Source organism: Dermacentor andersoni, chromosome 10, assembly GCF_023375885.2.
Source record: "Dermacentor andersoni chromosome 10, qqDerAnde1_hic_scaffold, whole genome shotgun sequence".
Classification (NCBI taxonomy): Eukaryota; Metazoa; Arthropoda; class Arachnida; order Ixodida; family Ixodidae; genus Dermacentor; species Dermacentor andersoni.
Genome location: NC_092823.1, coordinates 46,714,969 through 46,742,678, shown reverse-complemented (window position 1 = coordinate 46,742,678; position 27,710 = coordinate 46,714,969). Strand labels below are relative to the sequence as shown.

Below are 27,710 nucleotides of genomic sequence, written 5' to 3'. Positions count from 1 at the left end.
AAAGTCCGCATCGTAACTGTCTCGCCCGAACTACTCGGGTTGCGTGAGGAATTGGAGGCTCTGCTTCCGTTCGCCATGGCGACGTAAGCGATTCGCCTAACGAAGCCAGACCGTGAGCGAGAGCGGGATGTAGAGCGCAACCTTAGGATAGAGCGAGAGCGCCTCCGGCCAGGTCTTTGTCGAGGCGAGGGCCCACGTGAGCTGTCCCAGGTAGTAGCCAGCGAACGGAAGTCTTCGGTGCTCGAGCTCGAGTGATTCTCTCGGCCGCGAGCGTTGTCAAGCTGCTGTCTTCTTACTTGGTATGGGGGCGGGTTGTTACGGAGTTTCTTCTTACATTCCTTGCCCACCGTTTCCTGGTCTCCGCCGCAAATATTGCATTTCGGGTGACAATCGTGCTCTTCCATGACCCCATCGCGCCCGCAAAGGTAGCAGAAGTTGGCTATCGGCTGAGGACAGATAGCTTGTCGGTGTCCGATGGCGCCGCAGGTTCTGCAGTATAGTAGGGATTTTCGCTAGGGCTTGTATCTGAAGTCACCGCTGTGGAACCCTACGTAATAAGGGACGTGCGGTCCGTCGAAGGTAATACGCGCGGCTGTTGAAGATTCTAGCATGCTCCTGCCAAGAACCATGTATCGTGAGTCCACTCGAAGGCCGGCAACAACCTCCACGGGACTTGTACCTATTTCTAGGCCGTATATCAGTCCGCCGCACACATCGTCTGGGTGTCGAATGTGGGGATTTATTTGATGGACGGTTCCACCGAGTTGTATGGTGTTGATATGCTGCAGTTTGGATGCTCGTTCAGTACTTGCCGTGCTCGCGATGATCAAATTCTCTAGTTTCTGCACTTGAACTCGGACATTATCTTGAGTCTTGTGGGCCCAAACCAATGGATCTTCCGATGGCATGTGTCGCTGCAATGAGTGTGTGCTTCGAGAGGTCATGTCCTGCTTGAGGGCGGAAGACGATTTTGAAGATATCACTAAGGAAGAGTCGCATCCTCAATATGCGTTGACGCTGCGGCAGTGGTTGTGCTTGAGGTTTGGCCTCTGGTTTCAGAGCTTCCATGGCTCGTTCCTCGGTGGAGTTATTGTCTTATTTTGCTGATCTGCCTTCACGACCAACTTGTAGCCACACGATGTGGGCTTTACCAGTCGTTTTGCCGCTATTCGTGTCGTATGTCCACTGTGGTATGGTATAGGAGTTAGCCCCGGTCACCTCCATTCGCGCCGTTGTCGGCTGTTCTTGTAAAGCATTCGCCATCTCTGTTTCCAGAAAAGCGGGCGTGGTTAGCCTCACATGCTGGTTCTGCGTGATTTACTCCTAGTGCGAGAGCACTGGAGAAAGTCATCATATTTTATTGTATAACTGTTTCTCGGGCTAACGAGGCACTTCATGCCTTGCAAAAGGAATAATCGTGTCAATGTTTCGGGTAATAAGTTCATTTCTCGAATTTGTTGACTTACTAAGCTGACTACAGAAATTAGAAATCAGCCGTACGAAAGCCTGCAGATGGGAGGAATAATAATGAAAGGCAAATTTTCATTTTTCTGGGGCCTTATACCGTAAAATATTCTAATAAGTTTTTATTCCAATCTCGTGATGTCAATGTTAGGCAACTGCCGATGCAAGCAATGGGCGGCGCCCCGCAGCGTTGCATGAACAGTCCAATCAAACGCTCTCATCGTTTATAAGAGTCACTTTTGTTTGCTTTCAAAACGAGTAACATTGCCTACGTTGAGCCGTTTTTTCTTATCTAATTGGCTGAAAAAGGGCGAGGAGCATGTTCATGTGGGAAGGGTTTCCATGAGGCCGAGCGAACGCACTGAAAATAGTTACATGGATGAAGAGGGAGGTGCTGGCGTCTGCGATTAGTGCGCTTCCCTTATTTAGCTTGTGGTAGCTTGTCTAAAATCGTGGCGTCGTGCAACAGTCATTTAAAAATGGTGCTAAAACGAATCCTCAGCAAAGTACAGTTGGCAGAGCGATGTCGTATACGTGCCGAAAGGGCTCGATAACATTATACGGCCATGCAAGAAGTTTTGTCATACGCAAATAAACACATGCTCTCCGGCGGTTGCGAGTACCCATTGACCGAGCGATTCGTGACAGCCATCATCTATTCCTTTCGGAACGGGGCAGTCTCCGGCTACTCAGAAAAAAAGCTAGTTTTTTTCGGCATAATAATACATCTTTCACGTGCACACGTCACATTGATGCAATGAGCTTTCGCAGTTTTGTGAGGTCGAGTGCCAGACAAGTGAATTTGGTGCAGCCTGAAAACTTTTGACAAGCAGCAGAGAGTTCATGGCGAAATGGCATCGATTCAGAAATAATTAATTTTGTTTTGCTCGGTTGAATCATGCTTAATCAATGTGTACACGTCATGTGAGATTGGGAGCTATCGCGGTTCTTGTGGCGTCGCATGACAGACAGGCCGAGAGGGCGTTATCCAAAAAAGTTTTGCCCAATCTTAAAGGGCTGATTGCAGAAATGGAATAGAAAAGTTTGGAATAGCTTTACGTTATAGTGCCCCTGCAGTAGCCACAAATACAAGAGAAACCACCAATGCGTTTTCTTTGCAGCTACGAATATTGGGGTGGGCGAATCATGGGCATGTCGAATAATATTCATAATTCTTCATCTAACTTAAGGGCTTGCGAAGAAATATGTAACAATATTCTGTCGCCCTGTGCTTCCAGTTGTTGATTTATTCGCCCTCACTTTGTGGTCTGATGTTATTTCTGTTACCACAGGCCGCGAGTGACCGCTCCGGCAGAGCGTTGGCGGTGGGTTCAAGCCCCTGGCCTTCATAAATACTACAGAGAGGACATAGTGAGCCTAGAGGTGCTCAAAACCCCTGCTTTTACGGGTTTCCGAAAAAGAAATAAACGCTAGGGCACACATGACGTCCAAATTTCGAATGATTGTGCCGAATATTACGGGCAATATGCAGAAGATTGTGAAGTTCTTGTGCTAGTTAAGTGTTAAGCAGACATTTGCTAAGCCCTCGTTTATGGCGGGTCTGAGAGACTTACATGAAACGCTTAAAAAGTTTCCACGCTTCCCTGCGAGGACCAGAATGGCCGAGATCTTATAGTTGCTGCCAATGGGAGCAACTCTGTGGGACATCTTCTGAATGTTTTAATTTGTAGGTTAATAATGGGAATTGAAAGTAATTGCAGAATACATGTATCCTCCCACTTTTTATGCACTGTACGAGAAGTACAGATCCTTCTTTTTTCTGGACCGTTCGGCGAACTATGTGAGTCACATTGTTTACATTTCGTTCAAGTAAGAAGCATGTTGCGATTGGTAAAGTATAAATGTTTAATATGTGTACGGCTTTTACTACCTTTAGAAAGTTATTCGAGCTTTACAGAGCGTTTATACTGTCCTAAAACAACTGTACAAGGCACAAACTTCCAATTTAGTTAAAAGAGGCAAAGTTTAACACAATGTGTGGCATAACGTTCACGTTGTGGGCCTAAATACGGACATTGATAAAGTTGCTTAACACTTGCTTTTGTCTATTTTCACGGGTGGTAGGAGGTTAGTGGTTGCTTTCTCCGGCATCGCTTGGAAACTAATCAACATAATTTGTTATACTTGGCGAATATAACAACAAGACTGTGGGTGACGCATTGAGGAAGTGCCTAATGTGTGCTTTAATTTTAGTATTTTCTGTAAATAACGTATTCAAGTGCTCCGGAGATCAGACAGGTTTAGCTTAACGTTAGCATATTAGTTGGGTTAGAGAAAAAGCACTACTCTTCCGCAAACAAAGTTTGCAAAAAGCGAGTTTTATTATACGCGTAGCTTGATACCTTGTTTTACGATCGGGACGCTTCCATTCAGGAACTAGCTCCTGCACACGTGGGAAGAAACAGTGCTAAGCACAGTACCTAGAACGAGGAGTAGCTCATCCTTTGTGTTCTCGTTTCAGATGCAGCATTCCGCTTCACTAGCTTTATAACGTCTTATTACACCATGTTTAGAGTTTCAATAAATATTTGCCGACACTTGATCAAAGCATTGTTCATTACTTGCAGTTACAACCAGAGCTGAAGTGCCAACGCCAAACTAGACACGACTGTCAAGTTTCTGATATATTTATCTACTCATACCACTTTCCTGAAACGCAGTGGTGCAATATTTTGTGTACTCACCTTGCCTAAGCTGGTATTGACACGATCCGATAGTAGAGCAGTGGCCTAAAATCTTTCATGAATTGCGAAGTGTTATATTATTAGTTATTCAGGCACTTTGGGGCTTCGAATATGCTTGAAAATATTAAATTTCTTTTCCGTTTATTAAGCAACATTTCTGATGACATTCAAATAGGTCTTATATTACACTGTTCGCTGTAATTGTATCTAAAAGTATTTGATAAAAGTGTTTAACTATCAAACAGCATGGTTCGAACGATGAGAACATATTTTCTAACTAAAGTTTAATTCCCTCCATCTTGTTGGCCAGCTCTCTGTGTTTTATTTTCAGCCCTATATTATAGTCGGTCCCAATGTTCTCCTTTTCATTCCCTTCTGCTCATTATGAGGATGAACGCAGACACAATTTAGTGAACATATTAAAAAAGTGATCCGTTCTTCTTTCTTAAATTTTTATACCTCCTGCTTCATTGCACGTGCGTTGAATAAGCTGGTGGGCACATCTCACATGCCCACCACCAACACATAGTGGTGCCGCAAAATCTACGCGGCAGTCGGAAGGCATCGCCAGTCAAGACACAATCGCACACTTACATGGCTTCCCGTGTAAATGCATTTCAAAAGCCTTTAACAAAGAAGAATGGGTTGGCAATCTACTGAAAGTCTTCAGAGTTAGGTACGTGTTCTTACATTCCAGCTGCAACTCAGAAAATTCTGCAGCTGGGATATTCGCTGGCTGAAACAGTCGAAAATAGATCTCTCTTCAGAGGAAAGAAATGTGACGAAAATAAATTCTGCAAGGTAATCAAACAAAATAAAGCAACTCCATGAGCTCGATATCTCGAGTGAAGCACACGAAACCCCAAATAGTCTTCGTCATGTCCAGGTCTTTCCTCATTTGTTGTATTAGCGTGTGTATTACCATTTGTTGTATTAACTTTTTGTGTTTGTCTAACCCTCGATCTGTGTCGTGCCAAGCAGTTAGAGAATCCGCGTGGAAGTTAGTGTTTCAGTTTTGCGTGATAGGTGGTACGTTACGACGGCAGGTTAGACACGGTGCAGAGTCTTTTATTTCTTTGAAACACGCAACCCAAGACAAGTATGATTGTTTGACTAGGCTGCTGGAGTGTCACACAGTATGACACAGCCCGTCTGTCGCACATCATGATCTAAGTATGGTAGAAGTGCCCTACTCAGCATTGCCACAGTGCGCCAGTGCCCATGTTTCTGAGGCTGGCACATTTTGGCACTAGTGCAGGTTGTGGAGTACAACACTGGTACAGCACAAGACATAGCAGAAACATAGCGCTTGCTTTCATAAATGAAATTTTATTTCGGAATCGGGTGTTTCCTAGAGCCCAGCCACGTGCGTTACAAAACGATATGTCTATCCACCTTTTCAGTGAAGATACAGAAAGCATCAAGAAAACTTCCCCAAAACATCATAAAACCGCCAGCAGTCACTGATGGTCACGATACAACTCATGAAACCGAATTATCCAGGTATTTATAAATATTCACGTTCTTAAACAAGCAAGGTTATGTATAGAGTGGTTGTGGTTGTGGTTGTGTGGTGTTTTATGGCACATAGGCAACTAAGGCCATTATGCGCCAAGCTCGAGGTATAGGAACATTTTCCGTGTAGTTTTATAAAAATGTAAACAGTCGTCGGTGGTGTTGTGTGCTGAAATAGAGTTACCTCATGATGGAGTAAGAAAAAGATTGTAACAATGGGTACTGATAAAAACGTTTAAAGGGGGTCGGGTAACCTCAGCGGCCATCCTTGCCAGGGCAAGGATCTCGAGGCTCCTAACCAATCAAATAAAGTCCTCAGCCTTTTTCTCAGAAATGAGAAGTGGCTGAGGTGTATGAGGTGAAGTACTGCGGGATGATTTACATATATTTAAGAATACCAGCTTCTGTTAAAAATCTAAAAACGCTAGACATATCTACAATTGCATTATCACTCAAGAGCAGTGCGGGGTGAAAAGGGATGCATTGGTTATAAAACGGGGAAAAGCACTTTTTCCGTACCTTTTCCAGTTTACAGCATGAAATTAAAATGTGATTGACTGTAAGTTCATCTCCGCAAGTGCAAATTGGTTTGTCTTCTTTCTTCAGCAGAAAGTTGTGTGTAATGTGTGTGTGACCTATACGGAGACGGCAGATAATGACTTCCTTGAAACGCTTCTGGTGCACGCATGACTTCCATTCACCTAGAACTGGTTTTATTAATTGTAGCTTGTTATTTAGTTCGTTGTTCCAAGTGGACTGCCATTTTTCTCTTGCATTACTATGTAGTAAGTTCATGCAATCTCTATAGGGCATATTTACATTCTTAATTTGCTTGCCATAAGCTTGAGCAGCGCACAAATCCGCTCTTTCATTGCCTTTTATGCCGACATGACTTGGTACCCAGCAGAGCCTGATGTTTTGGCCTTGAGCTGTGGCTGCTGTAATGCTGTGTATGAGGTCTCCAAGCAGAGGAGCCGTTGCATTTCCAGAATGAAAGGCCGTGAGCACACTCAATGAGTCTGTGTAAATAACACTGTTGGTAAGTCTCTCATTTACTATTTTTTCTATGGCTACACAGATGGCATAACTTTCCGCAGTGAAGATGGAAGCACACTGTGGAAGTCTTACTATTTTAGTCCAATTCCCCTGTACAGCTGCGCTTCCTACATAAGCATCTGTTTTTGAACCGTCTGTGTAAAAAGCTGCAAAATTACTGTACTTTTCTTCAAGTGTGAGGAATTCTTGTATTATATGTTGTTGCGGAATTTGTTTTTTACGGAAGCGTGTCAGAGTGAAATCACAGATTTCAGGAAAATTGTGCCATGGCGGCAGTGGACCTCGCCTTTGGGCAATGTTTGGCAATATATCTAGCATGCCGAGGTTTTGGCACGTCTCTTCGAAACGCAGGAGGAGTGGCCTAATAGCTTGTGCTTTGTTATTAAACAGTGTTCTTGATGGGCACTTTGTGACTATGGGGTAACATAGGTGTTTTGGAAGTGAACGGATTTTTAGAATGTACGAGCATGTGAGCATGGCTCTTCTATCTGTAAGTGATGGCTCATTGGTTTCTACATGGAGACTGTTTATGGGTGATGTTCTGTATGCACCAGTGGAGAGACGCAAACCTAAATTATGTACTGGATCTAGCCGTTTCAGGTACGATGGTCTTGCTGACCCATACACTATACATCCGTAATCCAGGGTAGAGCGTACTACAGAGCGGTAAATTTGTAAGAGACAAGTCCTATCGGCTCCCCAGTGTTTTCTCGACAGCACTTTGAGTATGTTGAGGGAGTGAGAAGCTTTCTTTTTCAAAGCATTTATGTGAGGCAGGAAGGTGAGCTTCCTGTCAAATGTTACACCTAGAAATTTGTGTTCATTTTTTACAGGTATATCTATTTCGTTCAGGTGTAGGGTGGGATCTATTTGTATGCCTCGTCTGAGTGAGAAAAGAATGGCCACCGATTTCTGAGGGGAAAAACGGAAACCATTTCTGTCCGCCCATGTTGCTAATTTGTTTATTGTTAGCTGTATTTGTCGTTCGCATGTTGATATGTTCGAGGATGTGCAAGCTATCTGGAGATCATCTACATAGAGAGAGTACATAACGGATCTTGGAATTATTTTGCTGATAGAATTCATTTTTACAATGAAGAGTGTTGTGCTCAAAATACATCCCTGAGGTACTCCATTTGCCTGGATAAAATTCCTTGAAAGGGTTTAGCCAAGGCGGACATGAAATGTACGGTTAGACAAGAAGTCCTTCAGGCAGTTCAACATCCTGCCGCGGATGCCCAGTTCAGCCAGGTCCTGAATGATCCCAAACCTCCACGTTGTATCATATGCCCTCTCCAAATCGAAGAAGACAGATAGACAGTGTTGCCTGTGTATAAAAGCTTCACGAACCGTATTTTCAAGACGGACAAGGTGGTCGGTGGTGGAGCAAGCCTTTTTAAAACCGCATTGATGGACATCCAGGAGCTCCCGGTCTTCTAACACAAATGTTAGTCTGATATTCAATAGACTTTCAAACGACTTTGCTAGGCAGCTAGTTAGAGCTATGGGCCTATAGCTGCTAGGAAGGGTGGATGGTTTTCCGGGTTTTAATAATGGAACAATAATGGCCATCTTCCAGGCTTCGGGAAGTTTCTCCGATACCCAAACTTTGTTAAAAAAATTTAAGAGTGCCTCCACAGCTGGTTCAGATAGATGAGCTAACATATGATAATGTATTTCGTCTGGGCCAGGTGCAGTTTGCTTACCAGCGGACAGTACTCTATTAATTTCCTGAACTGTAAGTAAGTTATTATAAGGTTCATTTGTACCGCCACTTGTCGGCAGTCTTTGTCTTTCAGCTGTGTTTTTGTATTTCAGGAATGATTCTGAATAGTGGGATGAACCGGAGACCGCAGAAAAATATTCACCTAGAATATCTGCCTGTTCTATATTTGTCTGTATACTAGGGTCAGAGAGAAATGGAACCGTGAATGGTGAGTAGCTGCTATTTATCTTTTTTACCATCTCCCACATTTGTTTTGATGTAATTGTGCTATTTATTGAGGACACGTAACCTTGCCATGAAGTTTTTTCTGCATTACGGCGAATATACCGGGCTTTTGCTCTGAACTTTTTGAACTTGATGAAATTTTCCTGCGTTGGGTACCTACGAAAAATTCCCCAGGCTTTGTTTTGTCTCCTTTTTGCATCTCCGCATTCTTGTGTGTACCAAATTTTGCGATTCTCTTTTACTACTCCTGACGACTGAGGAATTGCCAGGCGTGCAGCGGTTAAAATACAGTTCGTGATAGCTTCATTCAGTTCGTCTATGCTTAAATTATCTGAAACTATTTTATCTAAGCTGGCCCTTTCTTTAAAAAGTGCCCAGTCGGCTAAATGTAACTTCCACCGTCTTGGTTTTGTTGGGATGACTTTTGGTGGAGAGGTTAGGCTGATTAATACAGGCAGGTGATCGCTGCCGTATGGGTTGTCGATGACATCCCATTTAAAATTGCTAAAAACAGAGGGTGAACTAAAAGACAAATCTATGGAACTCTTTTTTCCCGTGATCGGAGAGCAGTATGTACTTTTGCCGGTGTTTAGGAGGCAAACATTATTACTTAAAATAAAATCTTCTATAATACGGCCTCTCGCATCGGTGTGTGCACTTCCCCAAAAACCGGAATGGGCGTTAAAATCACCAACTAGCAGGTACGGCTCTGGTAGCTGCTCTAAAAGGGTTTCTAAATCATTAAGTGTTACTGTTAGGTGTGGCTCAAGATATATATTGCATATTGTGATTGTTTTAAAATGAATGACAGTGACAGCAACAGCTTCGTATTTGGTTTTAAGTTTGATTTCTTGGGTTGCAATACCAGTCTTAATTACAATAGCAACACCTCCAGACAGTCTACTTGCGTGTTCTCGGTCAGACCGAAAGACATTGTATTTGTTTAAGATGTTTTTTTGTTTGGGACCTAAGTTGGTCTCCTGTAAGCATAAAGCCACAGGGGACAGTGTGTTTAACAGTTCTTTAATGTCACTGTAGTTATTTATTAGTCCTCGGCAGTTCCACTGTATAAGGAACGCCATGTTTGATGAGTGTAGTTAAAAATTAGGTTACTGGTTTTCGGGGTGCCAATACTGGCGTTCTTTCTTTTCTTTTTCGCTCCAGGGAGCTGTGCTTCTGCTGCAGCAGAGGCGACTTTTGTGTTATGTCCATTGCCTCACTAGAGACTCTGGACTTCCGCGGTGAACCCGCGGGTGTACGATTTGTTGGCTTCTCTCGACTGGGGGAAGCCTTGCGGGCAGCCAACTGAGAGGCCGGCTCGCCTTTGTTCAGAGGTGGCAGAGCAGCCTTCGCTGCGTCTGCCGGGGGCGGGAATGGCCCTGCCTCAGGCTTTGCCTGGGCGGTGGCCGAGGCCTGGTGTGGTGTGCCGCCCCTGTGCACCACATCGGCGAAATTTGTTTTTGCTTTGAATTGAAATGTTGAGGAGTGTCGTTTTCGTGCCTCTTGATAAGTTATGTTTTCCTTGGTCTTGATCGTTATGATTTCTTTCTCTTTCTTCCAGGTTGGACATGATCTCGAGTATGCGGGGTGATCCCCTTCACAGTTCGCGCACAGTGGTGCAGCGGTACAGTTCACAGATTCATGAGCATTTGATGAACATTTGGCACATGTTTGGCGGCCACGACAGCTCTGAGAGCCATGGCCGAATCTTTGACATTTGAAACATCGTCTCGGATTTGGAATGTATGGTCTTACAGTTATTCTAAGATAGCCTACGTCTATGGATTCGGGGAGTTGGCTGGAGGCAAAAGTCAGGACTATGTGTTTTGTAGGTATTTCCTTGTCGTCTTTTCGGATTTTGATACGATGGACTTCGGTGACGTGCTGGTCTTTCAGACCATCCAACATCTCTTCTTCAGAAAGGTTCAGGAAATCATGCTCAGATATTACTCCTTTGACTGTGTTTAGCGAGCGGTGAGTAGTTATGGTTACCCGGACGTCTCCAAGGGACACTAAGGTTGGGAGTTTCGAGTATTGTGCTTTGTCTCGGATTTGGAGGAGTAGGTCGCCACTGGCTAGCTTCGTCACCTTGTAGCCAAGGCCCAGGGCGTGAGTCAGAGATTTTGATACTATGAATGGGGACATTTTTCGAGCTGGCTGGTCTGGATCTTCACTATGTATCTCATGATACCTGGGGAAATGTTCGTTTGTTTTTTGGAAAAATTTGGAAGTTATGTCCTCGGTCCGCACTCTTTTTAGAGTGCGATCATTTTCTGAGAGAGGTGGAGCCATAAAGTGCGTTTAATGTTCGGTCATGATGCCAGCCGCCCACCATGGAGCCCAACGAGGGGACGGGACAGGAACTCGCAAGCAAGTCCTGCCCACGCCAGCTGTACACCTCAACTATAACCTAATACGACATAACCTAGGTAGGTTAGCCACACAAGGTTAACCCTTGCCGCCGGGAAACTGGGAAGTGAGAAGAAGTGAAGAGAAGACAGGAAAGTTCAAAAAGTAAGAGATAAAGACGAAGATTCGAGAGGAAGAGACAGGAAAAGGCGACTGCCGATTTCCCCCGGGTGGGTCAGTCCGGGGGTGCCGTCTACGTGAAGCCGAGGCCAAAGGGGTGTGTTGCCGCCGCCGAGGGGCCGTAAAGGTCCAAACACCCGGCATTGGCTCAACCCCCAGGATCCCCTTTTCCCCGGACACGGCTAAGCCGCGCACGGCTACACGCGGGAGGGTCCAACCCTCGTGTGCTCGGGTCCGTGGTGTCGCAACACACCAAACGCCTGCTTGCGCAGACGCCCCTGCGGGGTTATGTATAGAGTGCTGACCCACTGATATAGTATGAATGTTCCTCATTTTATATATGTTTTTTTATTATATAAGATTGTGTTGTTTGCTAAAACGAGCTTACCTTCTGAATTTGGCAAAGTTGCAACAATACTTTAGAAATTCATCGAATGCAACTCCTTAACCTTGTTGCTAAGTTCCATCAATCTGTCGTCTAACTTTTGCAAGAAAATTATGGGATGCGGCTGTTTTGCATACGGCTGTTTACCATACGAAAAATTTATTTTTTTGCTTCTTTTCACGGGATGGCTTCTTTGATTTGGTCGGGTGTGCTATTTACAAGTGCTGCCCAAATTGTTAGGGACATTAAGAAGATCGCTGCTATGCTTACCAGGCTATTTTCACGCTCTACGATTGTTGATGGTAGTCGGAAATCACAATGTTCTTCGTTTGTTTTTTTATCAAGGATGATTTATTCTGCTGCGGTCCCCGCAGATACTCAGCTGGTGCTCAAGCGCTAGAAATAGATAGGAGCAAGACCGAGTTTTTACTGTACTATCAACAAGTTAGTTCACGCAACTAGGAATTTCTTTTTCAAAAGAAGTCTATGAGGGGTAGCCGGTACTAAGCGAATTTCTTTTTTTCTGCGTGAAGTGCCTCCACGATTTTACGTGTTGCCTTATCGCGGCGGCTATGCACAATCTTGGCGTTTTCTAATAAAGACGCTCATTCACACTGCTAACAGTGCACCACTGCATTCGGAAAATCACACTGCTTCGCAGTTCCACCGCACCTTTAATATTGTTACGTAGGAAGACGCAGACGAAAAGCTATGTACAAGTATATTTAGAAGAAAATACGCTGCGCTTGGCCAAGAGGCAACAGCCCGCGCTAGCTTCTCATCGTCGTCGTCGTCCTCTTCGCACGGCTCGCCTTTTCGTGATCGCACATATTGTTCCGTAGCAATATTGTGCTGCTACGTGTGTTGCACAGTTAGCGCTATCTTTTACTATGTTACACTTTAGTTCGCATATCATTTCAGCTTCTGGTTGAACGTATGCGTCATATGAAGAACCAATTCTCTCGTTTAATAAAAGGGCAAGCCAATTTAGTCAAACGACGAGCAAGTAATGTTTTTCTAGCAGAGCCCTGAATAAACATGGACGTCATTTTATGGGCTTTATGTTACAGGAGCAGCTGGTTAGACTCCGGTCTTGCAGATATAGCTTGTCGCAGTATTGTTTTACTGAGGACTGCTCAGTGAGGTTGGCTAAAGACGCGACGAATCATTACAAAGGTAAAAATTGCCGGTAACAAGAGCATATCTATTAATCCACGCGTGCATCAGTGTTCCTACAACTCGAAAAAGATAGGACGCCTGAAGCGTAACAAACGTTTTTAGGCACAAAGCTTTATTTACGCAACTCAAATCCCACAAAACAAGACAACCTGTCAAAATCTCCACTGTACCACTACACGATTACCACAATAAAATTCAGGGCAATGTCCGTGAACTGCTAAAGAAGAAGTTACAAGAAGAGTTGAGAACAATTTATCTGTAGCAAAGTGAATGGATAGACGATGTCGAAATTTTCGGACCATTGGCCAAAGTTTTGGAAGCGTGTAAACACTATCCTGTTTTCACATCTTTCGCTGGGTCCTGGGCACCAGAAGGTGGTTGACCCAAAGACGGAGGAGTTGTCTGCAAAAAGAAATAGCAAAGCGCAGGCGCAATTTAGGAGCAACTGAGTAATTTCTCTACAAGTTTTTTTCTCTACGCACAAAGTAGGTTACCAATTTTTCAATAAGTGACAAAGTGACAATGCGGCAAAGTGGTCATGACATGGTCGGGTGTGTATTCTTCGGATGGCAGCTCCCTGAAAAGGTCACACGCACGCAAGGCCTGACCTAGTCAGAATAAACCATTAAACGATTGGTATACAGGCCTCATCTGTGCAAGATTGAAGACAAGTTTTCTAAACCGCGCTAAACACTATTCTACGCTCTTCATACCCACGGACATTAAAACTTTTTGTTCAAATAAATCTAATCTTTTCTTGATAAATTGACAAAGCGACTGAACTGCTGGTGCTCATTAAAGTTCACTCTCTCTCTCTGTCTCTTGATAAATTGAGTGGCACAGTGCTAATGCAGCCTTCTCGCTCTCTTTTCACGCAAGACGCATCAAACATTTTTCTCTATGAGCCTTGAAACTCCTGAGAATACAAGTGTCTCTGAACACTGGAGATCAGGGCTATCAGTAGTCATGTGTGACATGATGGTCTGCTTTTGGGCTGATAATGTGCGCTGTGGCATTGGTGTTTCCAATGCTTTCTGCGCAGCAACTGCTGCTCGCAAAAGATTTTCCGAAGTAAACCTTAGTTGGAATTCGGCATCTCTCCTTAGTGCATTCTTTCTGTGTCCCGTTCTCAAAACGTGCCGTTATACCCACTCTAGAATGAGTCAAATCTCTTTGTTTTCGGCGCAGTCTTCGCATAGTAAACATATTCGAAAACAATCCTTATAGCAGCCAATGAACGACAGCTTGACAGGGGGCGGGTCGTCGCCAGGCAAGCAGCAAAGCAGATGGCGACGCCATTCGTAATACTGACACCGACAAGGACGCATATGTGCATGTGCACTGCATGGAGGAGCGACGTCAGGTTGTGTTATGGCTTTCAATAGATGAAGCGCCAACAAGGAGGGCACACTAGGAAGGAACGAAGACAAGACATTCTAGTCCTGTATTGTCCTGTCTTTGTTCCTTCCTAGTGTGCCGTCACTGTTCGCGCTTCATCTATTGAAAGCTACGCACCAACTATCCCCACAACGTGTTTTACTGTGTTATGGCTACGTGGCACTTCTTAGAAAGTTCGAAAATGCCCTGGAATGGGTGAACGAGAGAATTCCTGATAATGTCGATAATGGATCGATTCACTCGCTAACTACGTTCACCACGGTGGCCATTTGGTGGGCTAGTTGGCGTGCCATAGTTAGCGATAATATACGGCCAAGCAAAGAGCGAGTACGCGTGACATCTCGTCGTCTGTCACATTGCGTACTCGCCCTTTGATTAGCTCTACGACTCCTGCCAATCACGGCATTTACTGCACAGTATATTGTGGGCACACTGCAACCACACGTACCCGGATCTTCAGCTGTACGCTGTGCGCCGTGACATTTAACAAGTTTATTTTGTCACTGTGAAATACAGCACGGCCACAGCTTGAGTCGTAACGCTGGAAATCTCTTTTAAAAGAAAGCAGCATGCTCACGGAAGCAGTCCCCATAATTATTATGTAGTTTTTGTCGAGTAATATTATCCTATCTACCGTGACATTACGGTCATATTTCGTAACAGCTTTTTGTAGGGTTGAAAATACCGAAAAATGTACGCAATATTGACACATAGCGAAAGCTCAGAGAGTAAAACAATTAAAAATGGTTATGTTGTTGGACATGCCGAAATCATGGTAGGATTATGAGCTGCGACGTAAGGGGGAAGCCGGTAGCATTTTAACTACTTGGCGTTCTATAACGTCCATCCAACGCACCGTACATGGGCGTTTTTGCATTTTGCCGCCATTGAAATGTGGAAACCATGGTCCGGATTCCATCCTTCTCCCTTGCCTATAAAATTATAGAACCCTCCAGCTGGCATCAGTTTTGCAGTAGAGTTGGAGCATTCGACAAGTGAATTTTGTTGTGGAGTGCAACAGAAGAAGCCTTAAATCAATTCGGCGTATGGCGTACGTTCTCTATATCTGAAAACACCAAGAATATGTGCCAACCGTGTACTATACGACAAAGTACTTCCTTTTGCTTGGCTAACTTCTCTGTCAAAAATGCGTGACGGAAAGTTTTGTGAGATCACGAATGCATTGCTGCCACAGCGTGGACAATAAAGATATATAGGAATATTAGGCTGCAACTATATTTCGAATAACGGTTACAGGCAGAGGAATTTGTCTTACACTTGGGGTCTCGCTGACATGAACTTCATTGTTGTGATCGCCCGGCTCAGGTACTGCCTTTTTCATCTCTGGAACATAAGTGAGACAAGAAGCGCATACATGAACTACTCCATTTTCAAAAAAAATCGAACGGTATTGTTTGCGTTTTGTCAAATACAAGTGCAGATGCTGGGAAACTAATAGGTGGGTACCCATAACCAGCGTAAAGCTTTTGCTTTACGCTGGTGCTGAAATAAGGTGTAGAGGTTAAACTTCTTGAGAATAATATTTTTTCAGTGTTAGTTTAATCTTCTCGTGGTTACTGGACTTTCATTCTCGTTATCTACACGAATTAGCGTGCTTGCGTCAATAAAAACGACTATAATTATTTAAAAACGGAAATATTGCATGCAATGTGATGCAGGGCTTTACTGAAGCGGTTAGCAAATGCTACGCAAGTCATAGTGGCGCCCCAATTCTGTTTACTTTGAAGTCATGCGACGTTTAATGTCATTCTACATCTATGTTTAGGCGCTCCACAGGTGACAACTTTATTTTTGTCTGTAATAATGGGGGGGGGGGGGGGGGGCATTACAACTTTCCTAACGTGCATTGAAATGAAATTACCACATGAAGTGAATATGCACTGTGAGACGTTTACGCAATTATGCCACGTTGACGAAGTTCTATTATGCTCATCGAGGAAAGTGTAATGATGAACGAAACAGGTTGAATTACAAAAATGATGTAAGTACAGTGAGTAACGTTTTGGGCTTTCTTTCGCACTGCGACATTACCATTCTGAATTTTTTAAACACATTTTCAACATACAACGTATCGGCCTCAGGCCAAATGGTAGCCGAAATATAAGACATTGAGAGAATCAACGCGTTCAATAACACGCGCTATTGATCAAGAGGTCTATGTGCTTTGCAAACGCCTACCAGGCTACATTATATGTCCACTATCTGTGACGCAATTTCTGGTTCAATTACGCAATGAAATGGGCGTTTACTGGCCCTTAAAGTAATGGTTTCGCCAGAAAGGCGAAGCACCGATTGCGATAGCAAATTAGAAGACAGCTATGCGAAGTAAGGCTAGGAGTATTATTGAGCGAGTAAACTTGTAAATATTACCTTACATGCAAACAAAACAAACATGAAGACAGCTCACTCGATGACCGCGCACACACGCGCACACACCCCGGTGGCAGCAGCGAGCGAATGTGCCTTTGAGCTGCCTCTTACTTCAACGCGAACTAAGCAGCGAGAACACAGTGCACACGAAGCTATCAGTACTCTGCGGACACTGTCCCCCGTACCAGACCACTTTCAACATAGGGCCTGCGTAGTCGCGCCATACGCAGCTGCCACCAGAGTAGAACGCTCCGTCTCTTCCCTCCCTCTGCTGCCTTGCGCGCTATGGAATACTGTGCGCTTCCTCACCGCTTTCGTCCCTTGCACGCGCGAGATGGAGCCACCATCGTCGGCTCTCCCTCACACATTTTCACTAGCACATGCATCAATGGCGCAAAGACGATCTTATCGCCCTCGGACTGTATTCAAAACATCGCGGTGGTGGCGACGGCAGAAATGTACCTTTAATATCAATATAATTGCTCTCGCACTAATATTGCGGTAAACATTGTTAGGGTACATCACAAAATTTCTTGGGGTTTACTGTCAATTTATGAATGACTCTAGCCATTTGCCGAATAACGAAGAACACCGGATATCCAATGGCCGAATGGGGAGTGCATAGGGCTGCTTTAACAAGGGAACAGGGTTCGAAACCAACCACCAGGACAACTTGGGCCGCGGAATACATGACACTGTGTGCCTCTGTGCTGCCCTTCAACAAACCTCTTTGACACCGACATGGGTCACTGGGGATGCAGACATCGGCATGTCGCACTCGATCTGTGCTGTTCTTCAATCAACTTTTTTGATATAAACATTGGTAACTAGGTGTGTGCCACTGTTATGTGCCACTCTACAAGGCGAAAAATGTTGTTATAAATTTCTCCGACGCTGAGCGCAATTGAATCCGCACAACGCTCGGAGTTTAAGGGCGGCCTCCAGATGACGCAGCATTTGCAATTTTAAGCGATAGGGAGGAAGTTCGCTGCAAACATGTTTCGGCACTGGCAATGCGGTGTGTTGCTGCATTGTTTCAATGCTAATCACATTGACGTCAACATGCACCAGGAGGTGGGTTTCGCCGAAGGTTTTATGGGTCAATATCACAATTTAAGGTCTTTCAAATGGTCAAACTATATTTCAGGAACCGTTCCATTACATTTGGCATTCGCCTAAGTGGCATGTGCGCTTAAGTAGTGTGTCAGCCAACGATGCGCATCGATGTAACAAGTTGTCTTCGCCATCATGTACACCAACCATCGCGGAGCCATACATGTCTTCAAGAAAAGTGTCCTAATTTTTACACATTTTTCATTTTTGCTTGCATAACTATAGGCTACATTTCACAGTTCACAAGAGCTAGAGATCACAAAACATAAAGAGCTTCATCGCCATTCTGAGTCTCACCAGGTAGAAAAATGTGCGCCTTGCCACTCTCCGTCATCTTCCATCGCGCTCGAAGTCGAAATATATCGACTACGAAAGTAGTATTGTCACTCAGCCGAGCTAGGCATAATTATTTAGGCACTGGTTCCTTGGTTAAATAAAGCTGTCTCAGCAAAGCAGAAGTTAATGACCGATGAACCCAGAGAAACGATACAAGGCAAGCGCAGGATACTCAAAAGAATAGGCATGATAATAAATAAAAACGATTGTTGCAAATAAGTGAAGCAGTTCAAGCCCTACAATTTAAGCATCACTAATTTGCAGATGAAAAGGTTTTGCCTTATAAATAGTATAAAAACGAAAACGTAGGGCAGAAATCATCGCATGGTAAATGAGGACGTTAGTTCGATTAGCATTCCGTTACCATGGCGACTATATGACTACAAAGAATGGTGAGACGACCATGGAACGATGAAGGGGGTACGACGTGGATGGCATTACGACAATGTGTCACGTTATTGAAGTGATAGCGATCGCAAAACGACAACGCGACGATGACGGTAAGGCAAAAATCGTGTGACGACAAATGTGAGACGGGGTTGGCATGACAACGACATGCATCGCTAGAGCCGGTTGAGCAACAAAGTTGCAATGATGACAATGTAGTGATTATGGAGGCATCAAAACGGCGGTGTGACAACCATTGTATGGCAACTGTATTAAAACGATGGCGGGAAGATACATCATGATGACAGCCGGCTGAAGAAGCTAGAACGACCATCATACCACGACCACGACGGGTTCGCAACCTCAAGACCATATAACTAGCGACCCAAGCTTTCATGCAACTTGGGCCATTAGGATCGTAGTGGAAGGTGCAACGACGATAGCTTGACGAGAGTAAGGTCAAGAAGCTGAAGAGACGACGACTGAACGACAACGACGACCTCACTGCGGTGGCACAACAACGAATGCCTGACGGCTGTATGACGATGATGCCGTCACGAGGACGGCGAGACGGGAGTCGGATGAGAAAAAAAAGTAATGACGATGATGCAACATCCACGATGGCATCACGATAACGAACACATACCAAATGGCCCAAGGTGTTCGACAGCTTGGGTCACTGGGTCGTGGTAAAAGACGCCGGGACGACGGCATGACGAGGGTTTCATTATGAAGCTGGAATGATGACGATGGAGCGACCACGATGGCATAGCCACTACGATCACATACCTGGACACTTGAGCGGGTATAGAACTTTGTCCACTAGGTCAACGTAAGAGGAGATATAGATACTCACAGATAGACAGACAGAACGACAGACAGACAGACAGACAGACAGACAGACAGACAGACAGACAGACAGACAGACAAACAAACAGATAGACATAGAGATAGATAGATAGATAGATTGATAGATAGATAGATAGATAGATAGATAGATAGATAGATAGATAGATAGATAGATAGATAGATAGATAGATAGATAATGATCAAATCGACTGAAGTAGGCAAAGCAATCTTATCGCAATAAGAAAGATACAGCATTATTGGTATGTGCAGTTCCGTGGAAACTGCGATACTCACATGTAATTGCAAAACTAAGAAAGCAAATGTTATGCGTACGAAACATAACAGACCACTGTATTATTGTTTATTAAGATATTGTTGCTAGAACTGCATACGATCTTTTCACTAAAATATTTCATATTGTACGAGTGTTGCGTCCACGCAAACTTATCAGGCGAGCAACAGCTGCTTTGGTTGAATTTTGGCACTCTAAAAGATTAAGAAAAGTTATATATGAATAAGAGCATCTGTGATTAAATTAAGATTGAAGCGATAATCGCAAATATACAGAAAAAAGAGTTTGCAATACTTTCAAGACACATTTACTTACTCTTCCGACATGTGCGTTCACACTCTCCAAGAGTAGGGAATTTGTTTCCGTAATACGTGCAGTCATAACCTAGAACGCACGTTCGCTTGGTAGGATGGAATATGTAAACCGGGTGCCGTCCCCACAGGCACAGGTAACTTGTCATTGGGAAGTCACATGCTTCCGCTGAAAGCAAAAAATAACAAAGACTGCCATCTCCTATACCTTCCACAATTATAGCGTTACAGTGATGTGTGGTTGTATACAAAAAAACTTGCAGCTAATAAAATGCACCGCAGCATGGCTATCTTCTCTTAGAAGTGACTATGAAACGCTTGTGCTTGAAATGTGAGCAATGCTTAGTGAAGTAAATGAAAAAGCATATATCACATTCAAATTTTATGACATACCGTAACAATCCCTACATGGAATGCATCTCTACGAAGCGGCAGTGCGGAGACCGCGCGCATCATATTGACAGCCCATAAATACAGCTCATTTAGCGACAGCATATTAGAATAACCGCGGGAAGTGTTCGCTTGGAAAACTTGCATGAAACGCGTGTAATGTCGAAAAGTGAGAGTAGCGATTACCAGCCATGAAACTTACATAGCCGAAAAGCAGTTGTTTAACGCAGTGGCAAACTGACTGAATGGCAGATGTATAGTGGAAGCCTGCCTAATGCAGAGAAATGGAAACAGGTGCCTCAGCCAACCGTGACTGACTCTCATCAAAAATGAATTGACTGTGCAATTTTACTCCCTGAACCCACTGTCCGGGAATGTGCCCACACAAGCGATGTGTTACTCTTCTTTTTCCTTTCCACCTGTGCGTGTGTTAAATTTTAATTTCTGGTGATCACACGTTCTGTCATATTTCTTTAAATCGTACCCTAGCTTTTTTCTGCACTAACAAACAATACAAAATGACAACCATTGCACTCTCTGAACATGAAATGGCAGCGAAAGCTGACGACCGTCTAATTTCTCAAACGAAAAGCCAAGTGCTTTCGCTGCCATTCCATCTTCACAGAGTGGAATGGTTGCCCCGGCTCGCGATTGTCGTTTTTGTTCAGCATCGCGGAAACGGTCTTCGTCCGTGGTCGTTTTGCGCCGGCGCCGTTTACATTCTCGTTGCTGCTTCCTCGGACACTCCTCGTACACATGTTGTTCTTCGGGTGTAGGAACTATACGTGTCCGCCCCATTGATAGCGCCACTATTCTTTACCGCCGATAGCATTCCTGCTTAGATACTGCGATAACCTTGACGTCACGCTATTTTTCGCGGCAAGCGTTCTAATCTGTTCCCCATTTTCACATCTGTGCCACCACACTGCACCCGTACGTGATCACACGCAAAGCAAACAATAAAACCCTTTGTGTATGGGTTTGTTCGAAATCGTTTAGACTTTTTCTTGCCGGATGCCGAAAAAACTATGCAATGTTAGCGATATACAGCTTTCGCTGTAATATGCAGCTCAAAACTCATCTACTTTCGCCCATAAGTTGTTTACGCAGTTTTACTACAACAAGGAAAGCATCCCTTCAAATATTTATCAGCAACGCTGAGTGACGCAACTACAACGTTGTTAAGAAATAACCATCATCTATGCATTTGTGTCCAGTTCCTGATGTAGACATCGACAAGAGATGTATTATGCCAAACCTATTAAACATCTTGTAAATTCCTAGATTGCATGGCCACAATGTGCCACCACGTCGCTCGTTCCACCAACCTTAACCGCGTTGTATTATTTATTCACGCCGGCACATTTATTCACAATAAGAACAGTACATCGTCTTCCGACTGTACGCATTACAGGACATTGCCATAAACTGCGTGGCAACATAGGACAAGAGTAGAGAACGGGACAGATGAGGCCGATTGAGGGAGCAAGCGCTATCAGTTTTCGGGATGTCAAGATTACGTTTGGCAACGCATTGGCGAGCCCATGAATGCGAGTAAGATTTGCAGAACGCAATAGTTTTCTCAACAGATAGGTGATTTATGGGGTGTAGAATCATTGAGGCATTCCATATCTTTTATATTAAATTTTCAATAGTTATCCTTTTCGGACAGTTACAAGGTGGGTAACAAACAACATAAACCGTCACAAAGAGCATTTCCAGTCTTTTTTGAAATGAGTCAACTGAATTCCGTTATCAAACGCACGAGAATCAGGACTGTGCCAGAAAAGTATAGCTAGCAGCAAAAATGTGCATTTAAAACGTAAATTTTGATTGTACCAGGCAACAGAACATTCACGTTTTTATGCTTGCTTTAGCAAGTCGAGGGGCTTGGTAATACTGTTAGGAATGAATGTTAAGTTTTATGTTATACTGAAAATTTAAAAAAAAAAGCTATCATTCTTCACAGTAGGAGAGTGTGCTGCCTCAACCGCCCTTTAGTTACTCTGTACGATAAAAGAATACGATTATTTACATTCCACGTGTTACACTTTAACCATGTTGTTATCTACCCTTTTTGTGTTTTCATGTTTGTAACAGTGATGATGACGGGACAATCTGTTTATACATAAATACGAGGTTTTCGTTTTTTTCAATAAACAGTTGTAAGTCTGCGCTTGTCTATCCACTTCTTTCCATGCTTCCAGTCCTGTCACGCAGTTTGTATCAATGCATTAGTACTAAGTAGCCCAGCTATTGGCACTGTTAATGAGATAACACCTATAAATATAGTTAATTATTTACATAGAACTACGGCAGTGCCTCCGTATTTATACTGAAGTATTTCACTCTCTTTAACTAATGGTTATAAATTTTCCCAGGAACATTCCATTCGAAACAATGCCTTCAACCAGTGAGATCGCTATGTGAACGCATTAAGACATAAAAATGGTGGGTCATTTTATAAAGGGTAATCGGAATACCAGAACCTCAGAAGATATATTCAACTAGAGTCTACAGAAAATGAGGTGCAAATATTTTATCAAGGTCTCAAAGCACTCCTCTATAGTGAATATTGTAATCATCGCCACATTTAGTAATACAGGTTTAATTCCATCGGGGTAATCAGAGGAAGGATAACTCGTTAAAACGATTGCAATGATCACATGCAACAAATACCTTCCTCGCCCTATTTATGTTCACTTTTGGTGTTTATGTTGCAGGAAGCGTTCAGCGCTCTCATAGCAACCATGTATTGCATTGTGGTCTGCATGCGTTTTCTTATTTTCTTCATGTATTCCTACGAACATGCAAGTTCACTATTTAAACAGAATAACTTTTTATTCAATAGCTCACTGCGCACATGATAGCACTCCTATTACTTCTTTGCCCCCCAGGTCTTTGGTTCATGAGTTATTAATCGCAGATTGCAAGAATTTGCGACCTAAGAGTTGTATCAAAGTTACTGTGAAGTTGCGCCTTGTGACTGAAGACATCCGATAACATATGCGGGTTGTCATTGTGCTATTACCATTAAATAACGAAGAAACTTTCACTTACTACTTCGACAAATGCCATCACAGTCAATTAGGCGTTTGAAAGGTGCCATTTTACTGCAGCTTTGCCGGCATTCCCTGGTTGTTTTGTCGAAGTACCATCGCTGTCCATCGCATTTGCTTGATGGTTCGTCCACGGTTACCTTGCAACGGGCATCTGAAGGGTAGAAAAACATAGGGTGGACATGCACACAGATATATTCCCACAAAGAAATAACCTCAGCAAACGTTTGTTCAATTACGCTTTAAGAAGCGTGCCCTATATGTGGAATCGTATAATGCAACGTGAAAGCTGACAAGTCGCATGCATTGTCAAGCGTTTTAGTATTTCAAATGTGAATACAACCAGCAGAATGAAAGAAAGAAAACGCGGGGAAAGTGGCACAGTGCTGAAATCCTGCGGCATTCTCGTTTCGCTTATAGGCTTTCCACTCCATTGAGAAATAAACATCAGTAATTAGGTTTCTTGTATGCTTATAGTACTTTAGAGTACAATTTGCACTTATATTATGGAACACACAGGGAATTGTAGTGGTCTGAGATTTTCGAGAATGCCATGTCTTCAGAAGTGTGTGCGCCCAGCAATTAAAAAGTGCAATTTAAAAAGAATTTACACATTTTAGGGCGTATCTTGTTCTGCAACATTCATCTGTCTCCTTTGCATTTACCTTGTTGAAAGCTTTGCGCTTCCTACTTTCTCGTCAAGAATACAATGTTACGCTGATAACACACATGCAGTTCGATATTTACAAATACTCGGTGTGCATATATTTAGAAAGGAAAGGCACCCACAGTAGATGACGCTAGTTGTTGTGGTACCACGATATGCCCCAAAGGTTCGGAACATATCACATAGTGCATTCGTGTAAAGGACTATGTTAGATGCACTATTCGTGGTCCATCAGATAACATCATATGAGGTATCTATCCACAATAATTCCTGCACAAAAATATAATGGTCTACGTGTAAAAACAGTGATTTTCAAATTAACGTAAGCATGGTGTTGTTCGAGCCTCATCACCCAACAACTCAAAAAACACATTGAAATTGCCCCTTCTTTCTCGATAAATTTAATTGCCTGCTACGAACGGGTTCATCACGTTAACCAACTGAACATTCTTTCCTTGACGAATATATTGATAAGCTGCTGACGACAGCGTCATGTAACTTCATACTTCACTAAATAATCAAGCGTCCCAAATTATACAATTGATGCCTCATTGATGCCAAGAAGCTTCCACAAATGCTTCAATTTCCTTGGAGTCTCACTGTTGTCGGCAATCTTTCAATTCCCCCTTCATCCGACAGAAGCGCGCTGAAGTTGGATATCCGTACCGAAAATGCAGACAAACCTCATGGCGGTTACTCCGTCGGCACGGTAAAAAAGATGCAGTAACGTTTCACTTAGAGAACGCGGTTGACGCGCAAGCGTTTGGGCACTGTAGTGCACACGACGTTATCGGCCCTCGGTGTGCCTTGACAGCTACACTGCCCCCATCACAGATTGTATTCAAGACGGGGCTCGTGGGGCAGCGCCATATGCATCAGTAGCCGGAGTTGAACGTCCTGCTATAAACATTCGCTTACTGTTGAAATTACTTAGCTTGTTGTAAGCGCGCACATGTAAACAGCAAATGTCCGCACTCGGTGACCGCGGACACTCGCGGTCCGAGCGCTGACGTGAGGAATCGTGGCAGCAGCAGCGAGCGAAGTGAACTTAGCACTATCTGTTCCCTCAACGCAAACACATCGTTAAAAACACAGCGCACGCAAAGCTACGGGCTGTTCGCCCACCTAGACTGCCCTCAAACCAGATCAGGTTTAAGGTAAAGCGCGCGAGACCGCGCGTGGCCATCGTTAGTTTAGGCCCTCACGTAGTAGGGCTTCTTGTGGGGGCTTTTATTCGAAGCATATTACTAGAGCTCAACCCAGCTCCTCAGGCGCGGCGGTGTCGCCTTCAATACCACGTGACACCGTGACGTCACGACAGAGGAGAAACGGGGCTCCAACTCGCGCCGTCGCTCGCGGCGTCGCGGCGGTATATAAGCAGCTGCGCTTTTTCTAGGTGGCTTTGGCTCAACTCTTGCAAGATGGGCTGGGTGGGAATCGAACCAGGGTCTCCGGAGTGTGAGACGGAGACGCTACCACTGAGCCACGAGTACGATGCTTCGAAGCGGTACAAAAGCGCCTCTAGTGAATGCGGTGTTGCCTTAGAAACGAGCTGTTTCTAAGGCTCAGGCGTGCGTCGCTTGCTCAGGCGCACATTTCGTTGCCGCGCCGAACGCTGCGTTGCTCGACGCTCACCGCGTCCAATGCGGGGCGCGTAGTCGCTGCGCCATAGCCCACTGTCTTACACCCCTTGGCGGGTCGACGGGAACGCTGTCGCGTTCCACTCTTGAAGGCGAAGCAGAGTAACGCATGAGTTGTTTCTTCTACTAGCCGAACCAAATATAGCCAAGCAACAGCAGTTCACCAGGCTAAACAGTGGTTCAACAACTAAAATAAAGGATAGTATGCTTCGCATCCTGGGCTTAACCTTAGCTAAGCCACAGCCATTTTTTTGTGGGCCCGTCCGAAGTCGGTGTGAACTCACTGTTTAGGTCTGTATAGGCGTTGATGGATGGAAGCTGAATGCGAACGCCTAATTAATGGCCTTGGGCGTGTTGAGACATAGCAGCGATGTAGTGGCACACATATATAGTTTCGCAGGTCGTCCTTCTTTACAGAATGGAAGGGCACTGAGTTTTTCGTTTGACGAAGGCGTGGACTCTGCACCCTTTCGTCAGTCATTGCATCCGAAGCGTAAGCCAGCCTGCTGTCGGCCAGCCAAGGTAGCGCGCGATCCTTTCTGCACTATGGTCTTGTGGAATCGGCATGAAGATTTGTGTTATTAATTTTTTCAAACTTTAATTTATTTTGCACATTCTCTATTCGACATGTGGTATTCTCGCGCCGAACGCCGCCGGTCACGCTGACTGCGCCAGACAATACAGACTATATGGGAACCCAATTTTTGCGGGCGTAGCGCAATGGCGCCGCATGTCCGCGCTCAGCTGACAAGCACAGAGATAAGCGCGCGGCGCTTGGGCCTCGTCAGGGCCGATCACAGACAGGAAATCCATAGACATAATAAAAAGATCTATAGAAATAACGTGACAGGATGAGCAGAGAATTATAGTGACTTTACGTATTCTGTCTTAATGAGCCCCTTAGCGGTTGCATTATCGAGCGCGCGTGCTCTAGGTGCGGAGATCGGGCGTATCCTTAACCTATCCGTAGCTGCACACGGAGGGTCCGTGCTGCTGAGCGCATACCCGGCACCGGTGCCTTATCTCGAGGCCGGTCTGCGGCGGGTAAAAAGTCTATAGGCCAGCTAGGCTGGCAGATGGTTTGATCCATGCTACGTTCCCGCCCCTACATTGGGAGCTCCTGCAATTTTCAGTTTCGAAGACACGGTGAAGATGACAATGGGTGTGCGCGGGGGTGTAGCGACATGAGTTCGTGCATATGCCTGTGCGTGCGAGGCATCATTCCTGGTAATAAATTCAGTAATTACTCCAATTTATATCGCCCATAAAGCAGCGAAGAATACTTCGAAGTGCTTACTAATACGTTGATATTGCTATCAATGGTTCACTTTTCTGCCGAAACGGGGACAGTTCTTTCACGTTTTTTTTCCCGCTCCCCTATTAGCGTGCTTGTGTTTCGTTTTATGAAATCAGATCTGGCGTCATCCTATTTCGACTTGCAGCTGCAATAATAAACATAACCTGAGATGACTTAAACATTTTTTTTTGCATTCATTCGTTCTTTTAGGTATTGGTCGGGCATCTTCGCTAATATTCCCAGCATGAGGGTTGGTTGCAATTGCTTCCTATAAATATTACTGCTTTAGGTGCTTTTTCTTTGTTATTGCGGCCTCCCGCTGTTAATAGCAATGCTCGACCTAAGGAGAAACATTATGAAAGAAATAAGCTGACAAATTGCGTCTGTAGTTTCCATGATGCCTATAAGAAGTAGAAATGCTTGACAGCTTCACGTAACAATTGAAAATAAATATGATGAATTTCTTGTATTTGTGAAAGAGCGCTAGAACCTCTTCCTTGTTGAGTTGGTCAAGCGTTAACACTAAAGGAGCTGATCACCACAGTACTATACACACATAAAAACAAAGAAGAACAACGCAAAAGTGACGATGTCATAAAAAAAATGTACGTTATGCACGCGTGACAGTACAATATGAGGTCGCTTACCGTATGCTTTTATCAGGTCCCACCCTCCGCCTGGTTTACCTCGATTCTGCAATACCGGGCCGGCAATGTGAGTGCCCGTAGAAGAGCCCTTCAATTCTTGTCCTGCATTGTTTATACCCATGTTGTTAAAGAAATGATGGTCGGTAGTC

The 27,710-nt window shown here is 44.2% G+C and overlaps 1 protein-coding gene and 1 long non-coding RNA gene across 4 annotated transcripts in view; one reads left to right on the top strand and one right to left on the bottom strand.

The window, feature by feature from the left end:
* Positions 1-27,710, top strand: part of LOC129380638 (uncharacterized) — a 251,218-nt gene that overhangs the window by 171,082 nt on the left and 52,426 nt on the right. For all 3 annotated transcript variants that reach the window (XR_008608818.2, XR_011890487.1, XR_008608819.2), the window contains one exon: positions 5,573-5,672. This is a non-coding gene — a long non-coding RNA (uncharacterized lncRNA). The remainder of the gene's footprint in view (positions 1-5,572; positions 5,673-27,710) is intronic.
* Positions 12,876-27,710, bottom strand: part of LOC126543400 (uncharacterized) — a 61,864-nt gene continuing 47,029 nt past the window's right edge. The window contains exons 15-19 of the mRNA XM_072284837.1: positions 27,562-27,663; positions 23,312-23,464; positions 19,866-20,030; positions 15,459-15,526; positions 12,876-13,186 (exon numbers count right to left, since the gene is read on the bottom strand). Coding sequence (XP_072140938.1) covers positions 13,115-13,186; positions 15,459-15,526; positions 19,866-20,030; positions 23,312-23,464; positions 27,562-27,663 — 560 coding nt within the window. The 3' untranslated portion in view covers positions 12,876-13,114. The remainder of the gene's footprint in view (positions 13,187-15,458; positions 15,527-19,865; positions 20,031-23,311; positions 23,465-27,561; positions 27,664-27,710) is intronic.